At 40.6% G+C, this 8,190-nt stretch overlaps 1 protein-coding gene across 2 annotated transcripts; it reads left to right on the forward strand.

The window, feature by feature from the left end:
- The first annotated feature begins 307 nt into the window (after window positions 1-307).
- On the forward strand, window positions 308-5,628 carry LOC121858214. 2 transcript variants are annotated; one of them, XM_042354449.1, is made up of 7 exons: window positions 311-625; window positions 1,747-1,864; window positions 2,237-2,323; window positions 3,258-3,363; window positions 4,036-4,183; window positions 4,665-4,858; window positions 5,584-5,628. In XM_042354449.1, the coding sequence occupies exons 2-7, from the start codon at window positions 1,830-1,832 to the stop codon at window positions 5,587-5,589; spliced, it is 576 nt and encodes a 191-aa protein (XP_042210383.1). In that variant the 5' UTR covers window positions 311-625; window positions 1,747-1,829; the 3' UTR covers window positions 5,590-5,628. The 2 variants fall into 2 exon arrangements, with proteins under 2 accessions (XP_042210382.1, XP_042210383.1); XM_042354448.1 differs by lacking the exon at window positions 5,584-5,628 and having other exon boundaries at window positions 308-625; window positions 4,665-5,289.
- The last annotated feature ends 2,562 nt before the right edge of the window (window positions 5,629-8,190 follow it).

An 8,190-nucleotide genomic window follows, 5' to 3' on the forward strand; every position in this document is an offset into this window, starting at 1 on the left:
TTCCTCAATGTGAAAATTTGAAGCTGTGCGGGGAATTAGACACCTTTTTAGGATGGAGCGAAGATTCCATATAGGATGTACCCAGTGGCGTCCGCACAGGGGTGCCCTTATACCCCCCTCCCTAGAAAAGAGAAATTTGTTCGCAATCTTTCTTCACAATATGTGTACGATATTGTAGGTTTTTAAGCTAACGAGCCGATCAATGGTGAAGAGGATAAAAATAAGTGAACTGTGGTAAGCTGGTACTTTTGACAATTCCCCTGAATGTGAGAATTACTGTCATTGGCTAAATGTATTATGTATTTAATTCAACCGCAGTTCTGGATTTAGTATACACAAAAATAAGGTAAACAGGCAACCATTGGGGGACTATCATAAACTCAAGTCCCAGGAAGCAGTGCGGCGCGCGCAGGCTTCGACCTTAAGATTCCAGGAACGCCGTGGCCTTTAGTCATGCCATGCAGTCACTGACTGAGCCACCTGGCACCAGCCAGTCTGTTGTGTGGTGAAGCATGTTAGGCTGTCTCTTGACGTTGTTCACCTATCGAGTACACTCCACAGTTGGTGCCGTTGTTATTGACAGTTTTCATCTAGCTGGACGAATTACAGATTCTTCTGGAAGCAGGTAAATGCATCAGTATTCAAAAGCTTAAGATCGACGAATAAACAATAAATATATAATTGAGCACTTTATAATCACAGCGGCACTTATAACACTTAACAGTTGAAACATTTCAGAGAAACACAATATAAGTGGTCGACAATTAGAGCAACAAATACATGTAGTAGCACTTAAATAAATAGCTTCGTTACGCTTTATTTAAGTGTGTTTTTCCTTCGCCTTTTGGAAGTTAATGAAGTTCAATGGGACCTTTCACCCAGAGCACCAGCGGGAAACAAACGCGCGGCAGACGCTATGTCGGGGTCTGCAGTGGAGTGAAAAAACACGACAATGGAACGTGTTTTACCCGCGTTTCAGTTGTGGTGCTTCTCTGGTGTCTGTGACTATCTTTGTATTAAATAATTTAATATTATACCTATCCCTTTGACTGCTGATACCCCACACATGGGACTTTCCGCCTCCCAGAATAAAGACTGCTGGTATCCTTGTGGGATACCAGGGCCTGGCAGTAGGCAGTGTTAATAAGTCAAAAATATCTTACTTGCATTTATTGAGTGTTGCCATATATTAGACCATATTTTTTCTAGTCTCAAATTCTCAATTGGCCTTTAAATGGCCAGTAAGTTTGTAACCATCATGCTGAAGTGTGAAGTACAACAACTTCCCTCCAAGCGAGTCATGAAAGAAATTCTAAATTATATAAACTTTGGGACACGATTGAAGGAGGTGATATGGGTCGTAACTGACAAGCGAAGCATTGCATAAGAAAGGGTTATCACCAGGACAAAGAGTATACAAAAACACATTTAGAAAAACAAGGTATCGTCGCTGGCAAGAAGAGCCGGTGTTTTCAATATATTTACTGCCTATTACACCATTATTAACACTATAATGAAAAGAAACACTTCAGAATCAAACATGTTAATTGTAAGGAATTACATTACACACTTGTCATTTGTGTGACATTGTTATTAACCATGTTTGAATTCAAGTGCAACCTCAAGTACTCTACGAGTCGTTACTACGCAACACGTGAAGTGTTGGTCACGCGACCAAGGGGATTGAGGGTGAGAGGGTCTCAGATCAATACGCACCTCGGTCATGTTACTATTCCACCTTTCCAGCTCAGTAGCCAGCAGTATGTCTGCAAGTATTGTCTTCAATCAATGATGTACAGTGCCCTTACTACTTGCTGCAGCTGGTGACCATGAAGTGGATGTGGTTGAAGCCATTTTTGGACAGGTATACTCAACTCCTGTGTTTAGTTACTCAATTTTAGGGGCAAAATATATTGTATTTTTATTTACAAGTCAAGGAAGTTATACAGCATTTGATATGCTGTATATTCCCTTCAATTGAAATCCTGTAGGTAAATTACAATATTTTGGTGAAACAATAAAGAAGTTTGATCATGTTACTAGGCAGTGGGACTCATACGTTTAACGGTAGTTTACTTTGTACAATATTAATACAGGTACTGTATTCTCATTTTAATCTTATACCTAAAACTGCAATAGCTATATTTTCTGCAGCTGTATGAAGTGGATCATTGAAATTCTGTACTGCCTGTACTTTATATTGTCCATATCTTTAATCTACAATACATATCTACAGCCCCCTCAAAAATTCACCAGACAATCGGATTTCACCAAAGAATAGCATGGACTACATAAAGGAGTTCTACTGCAAGAAATGTTCAAGGTAAGACATAAAACATAATTGTGTAAATATTTCAGACATATTGTTGGAACACCATGCCTTTTGTAACCATTGCCAGCAGCACACAATAGGGAACTAACTGATCACCCACCCACCCAGCTGTCTACTAAGGTAACCAGTAGCTAAGATAATAAAGTAAAGTGAGCATGTTGCTCCTTTAGGTAACCTCTATAGTCTACACCTTAGTGTAAAGAAAATTTTGAATTTTTAAAACATTATCTTGGTGGTCTTCACATACCTGCCGTCTTTAACTGTGGTAGACGTGGACTGGTAAATGTTTCTTTTATGTTTGTAACAAGTATACCAAGATAATATTCTGTGCACTCTGATGAATAGAAACAAACCACTGCTGAACTATACTGCACATGTCTTACTCTTGGTAGGAATGGACCACAGATCATTGTCAAACTCAGGTCTGTTCCTGCTAAACTCAGGCATGGTAGAGATGGTTTGTTTCTTATCAGTGGAACATACATTCTTCTGAAGCTGTGGCTTACTTAACACATGTTTTGAAGAAGTACTGTAGTTACCTATTAAACACTGCATTATGTACTTAGTTTTTGGCATGTATCCTCTTTCCTATACTAAAAACAATGGTGGTGGTGCATATATTATTTTCTCAAATTTGCTTTTCAGTTTGCTACAGCTTAACTGCTGCAGAAATTGGCTTACTTTAGGATGTTTAAATTGAAAGGGAAAATTTTGATATACAGTACAGTACTGTACGGTACTTATAAGGAGGTAGGTTGCAGTGTGACTCACTACCAAACATCATAGGTTTCTCAGAGTCCAGTTTCTTCCTGCACTAACACTGAATAGACCAACAGCCCAAATGGTTAGTAAACTGATGTTTGATGAAATGATACAGTAAATATTAATAATAAAAAAAATCTATTGTAATTTCCTCTTCTTGAAGGTTTGAGGTGGACCCAAAATATACCATCGAGGATCGGTGTTATTGCGGACTTAGAAAAAATGAACACGAGGACATTCGAGATTTCATCATACCTGTGGACAAAGGGGTATGTAGACAGATTCTTTGATAAATTTGCATTATGGATATGAAAAAGTTCGGTGTGAATTAATGGCATGTCAAATTTTTTTATTGAGGGGGGGGGAGGGAGACTGAAAGTTTTCCAAAGGTGTGTAAATTTCAACAATGTATAATAATAATAATAAAACTGTAGTAGTATTTATTCAGTAAAATCAACATACAAGTTTATGATTGTTTTGGCATATATAATTATATATAGACTATGCAGGTAGTATACCATTCAGCAACTGTATAGACAACACAAGGTACAGTATATGGCGCACATAGACCAAAGAGATAGACAGTTTTCAATGTATACTTAGACAGTTCTCCTATTTCTTGGCTGGTTATAACCAATTATATCATCTGTTTTGTATTTCTTTTCCAGCTATATGATATACAGGGTGTGTACTTAATTCCTTGATTTCCTCCTTACATACAACTCAGTACTTGATTCCCTCTCTGTCCTTTCACTCATTCACAGTCTCCTATATACTTCATCTTTTCTTAACATCAGATTCAACCCTCAAGTAACTATAACAGCATGATGAGTATTTTTGTTTTGTGAGAAGTTGAGTGCGCTGCTTTTATTACCACAATTAACCAGAAACATTTTTTTTTAATATTGTATGAGATTATTGTTCCATATTCTGTCCTGAAGTTTGCTAGTGTGGACATTGGCCCATCACCATCAACAAGCAATGATTCTTCATCGATGAGAAGTAATTTGACTTGGGACCCTGAAATAATTTTGAAGACGTGCCGTACTGATGCTTATGGGATTGTGCATCTCAAAAATAACACAATTGGTGAGTGATATTTCTGTCACATAACATTTACAGTATTTGTCTTTATATTCTCTTAAAATTTAGGAATCTTTGTAATGTAATGTAGCAGCTGAGTGGATATATACAGCATCCACCTTCTCTCCAAAGGATCACTGAATCACACCTAGAGCCCCTCAGTATATGTGAGTGTTTGAGAAGAGAGTCCCGGACAACTTGGAGTATTTATCCCCTGGTGGTACTAATCATGACAATTATTTTCCTTACATCTTTAATTGTTACTTTTTTCTTGTAATATGATATATAATGTCACCAAAAAACCCTTGAAGAAAGAAACAACGGAAGGAAATGAGGAGGTGGCGGGGGTGGGAGAAGTATACTAAGGCTATGTATCCAATATCTGTGTCTGTACTGCCCATAATTGACTGTCAGGGCTATAGGATCAACTTTTTCCTCGGTATACAAAGTTTATTGCTCTCTCCCTTTTTTTCTTCGTTTCAAACAGGATCATACAGACCTTCAGATTATGTGAGACTTGAAGACAACACACCAATGGATAAGGTTTTAAGGCTGTTCTCCTCTCATTGGAGTCTAATGATACCTCAACCTCCTAAACTTGCCATCTCCATCATAGGACAATGCAAGAATTTTGGAGCGTATGGAACAAAGAAGGAGAATTTTGTGTCTGGTCTCATCAATGTGAGTCATTACACTGGTTACCCAGTTTCTGTCTTTTCCATAATTTATATATACTGTAATTCCTTGTATAATTGTGGGAAAAAAGTCCCGCCAGTCTTCCGTCCCATCAATGAACCCTGAGACTCGTGAACCTCTGAATCCGAGACCCCACATGTTGTTGGGCCCATAGATGACTTACTGGGTTTTGTGATGTCTCGAATTCACAGGTTTATGAGTCTCGGGGTTTATGGATGAGACAGAGGACTGACAGGACCTTTTCGTGACTGTATCTTTAGAATTAAATAGTCCAAATAAGAAAAAGAGGATACAAGAGTATAAAGATTACATGGGTTTGCACTGGATATACATGTACTATCGTGCACAAAAGTCGTGCCCACTACCCAGCCACAGTGAGGGTTCGAATTGCCTTGAGTCTGAAGTTTCGAAATAGCTGGGGGAAATGCTATGGTCGGCCAACAAATGTCGCCCACTGTAGTGTGTGTTGGGGGAATAGAGGTGGTGGGGGTTAGTCTAGTAACAGGCTGTGTGTAGGTGGTGCATAACATCGTGAATTCCGCAATCACTGATAACAATAAGATTGTCATGAATATAGTTTATATTATTAAGCATGGTGAGAGATATGTAACGGGTAAATAAAAGCACTACAACGACCATATCTCTGCCGTTCATGGCTACGACGGTGAGACTGATGGGCACACCATTAATTAATTCTCCGTGACTACCAGCAATGAGAGTCACGGAGAATACACAAGCTATTACCAAGGTTGGCGCCACCCACACCAGGGGAAGGAGGTGATGCCGAGGTCTCATCCTACCATCGTCGTCACCAACAGGTAAGTCACATTAATTTGTCATAATAGCCCATGTCGTCCTTATACTTGTAGAGGTGAAAGAATTTGTGATATTGAGTAGAAAATCTTCTATACACATAAGCATTTTTCGGTTTACTTTAGGCGTGAGGTGGGTTGTAAAAATTACGCAGAGCAAAAATTTTGCCGTGTTATAATTTTTATTTCTTACCAATTGCAGCCATACTGTGTGCTGTTGTAACCCTTATTGGTGGATTACATTAGGCCTATTAATAGCGTGAAAACCCGTTTGAAGATACTGTAATGTTCCATAACTTGCATTAAACAACATCATACGTTCACGATAATAATAATAATAATAATAACAGTAATAATAATAAAAATAGTAATGGAAGTATTACGCTTATGCTAACCGTGGAAGCCAACTGCTTGTTTGGTTGTGGACTAGTTTAGTGACGTAAGAGCGGATCTTTGACGAAGCTTCGAAACTCATGACTATCTTTCGTTAATAATTATCAGTTTTATTTTAGCTAATGGTGGATAGAAGTGATTTAAGAAAATTAATGAGATTATAGATGACAGACCAATCGTGTATGGTGTTCTTTCCGCCGTCCAGTCGATTATTTTCATAGGAATCAGTAAAGCGAACCAATGAATTAAGGAATCGAAGCACCTCGGGTTCGCCACTCGCCAGTGATCATTATAGGTACGGCAGTGGTGGAGGCAACATCTGTGTGTGTGAGGTCATATAGTATTTGATCGCTATTTCCATGTTTTACGTTTGCTGTTTGTGGATTACCTCGTGTTTGTGGCGTCGTGAGGACTTCCAGGACTCTACGTTGTGGTTATTAGCAGTTGAGTGAAGGTAAGGTGATAAGTTGTGTTGTTATGTGGATAGACAGATAATACTGCTATTAAGATGGCTATTAAACTAAGCTAATATGTGGATATATGAATAAAATCCTAGAATTAGTATCGGTACATTGTTGTTGCAGTGCGGGGTACGTATCCACCTGTACTGGGACCTTGATTTTGTATGAATTTATTGAGTAAAAATCATACATACATACATGAGGGTTATCGGCCTGGTTGTTTCATGTTAAACACCTTGTTCAGTTGAAGTTTTTGTTAGGGTAAGAGTGGTAGGTATCGTCACCGGGGCCCATATGCTGCTATTGCTGAAGTAAATTATGTAATGGGATCACTAACCAACATTTCCAATATAATTATTTGCCCTTGATAGTGTAAATACCTAGCGCGTCACTTGTACCCCTGTACAATAACACCAGAAGCATCTGGCAAGTGTCACAAGTATATACAGTATAAATATTATAAAGGGGCTTACTAAAGCCTAAGGAAGGAAGGATATTCCTTTAACACATAATCAATGTTATTTACATAATATCTGGCCAGTATGGGGAGGATCATCGTGTCTCCGTCAGGGGGTCGGGAGTGGTGGTCCAGCAGGCGTCACGGAAGCGTTGTGTGTGGGGACATCTTAGGAGGTAGTGGATAAGGGTGCGGCTGTCGGGTCTTCTGCATAATGCACAAGAGCGTTGCTCAGGGGATGCGGGGATACCAATCTCCCAAGCAAAGTCATACCCAATGATGATACGGGCAGCAATCACGTCCCTTTTCCGCGACCCTTTCCCATAGACATACGAGAGGTCAGGAAGCTTACGGAGGACATCGTACCAGGTGGGCGGGGAGTCCAGGGGGATGGCTGCTTCCCGAGCTTCTCTCTGTTTGCGGCGAATTTGGGTCCTAAGCTGTAAAAGTGTTCGAGGAACAACGTAGTCAGGTGTGGCCTTGTTGCAGCCAGTCTTGGCAAGGCCATCTGCTGCCTCATTCCCCAAGATACCGACATGACTGGGTATCCATAGGAATGTCACAGGACGGCCTGCATCCTGAAGTGTGGATGTTAACCCTCGTATTCGGAGGATGAGGTCCTTATTTTCCCCTGATCCAAATGCGATCCCGTCGAGAGCAGACCTGAAATCGTAGCAGACAAGCAAGGGGCAGAAACCATCTGCTTCTTCCTCAGCGAGAAGGGCAGCAACGAGGGCTGTTAGTTCCGCCTGAGTGGAGGATGCCCCGTCAGAAACTCTGAGAGACAGTTTGATAGGCTCAGAGGCATCAGGACGGGAGATGTAGACACCAGCCCCGGCCCGACCTGTAGCGGGGTCAACAGAACCATCAGTGTAGAGGACGACCCTACCTGGGGACCAGTGGGCGATCCTGGAGAGGTGGTATTTGCAGAGAATAACAGGGTTCACGTGGGATTTCGGGAGCGGTCCACCAAGGGCAATCACTTCAGGTTGAAAATCCAGCCAGGGAGGAGACGACGAACCAACAGCAGGGGTTCACTTGGATCATGGGTTGTATATCGTAACGTGCTTATTTCTCTCACACAAGTCCAGGGTTCGAATCGCCTCTGGTGTAAATGTGTGTCTGACGTAACACGATTTCCGGTTTTCGCCTGCACCAACATTGGATAAACTAACCACCCAGATGGCAGCTCGA

This window comes from Homarus americanus, unplaced genomic scaffold, assembly GCF_018991925.1.
Source record: "Homarus americanus isolate GMGI-L3 unplaced genomic scaffold, GMGI_Hamer_2.0 scaffold57980, whole genome shotgun sequence".
Taxonomy (NCBI): Eukaryota; Metazoa; Arthropoda; class Malacostraca; order Decapoda; family Nephropidae; genus Homarus; species Homarus americanus.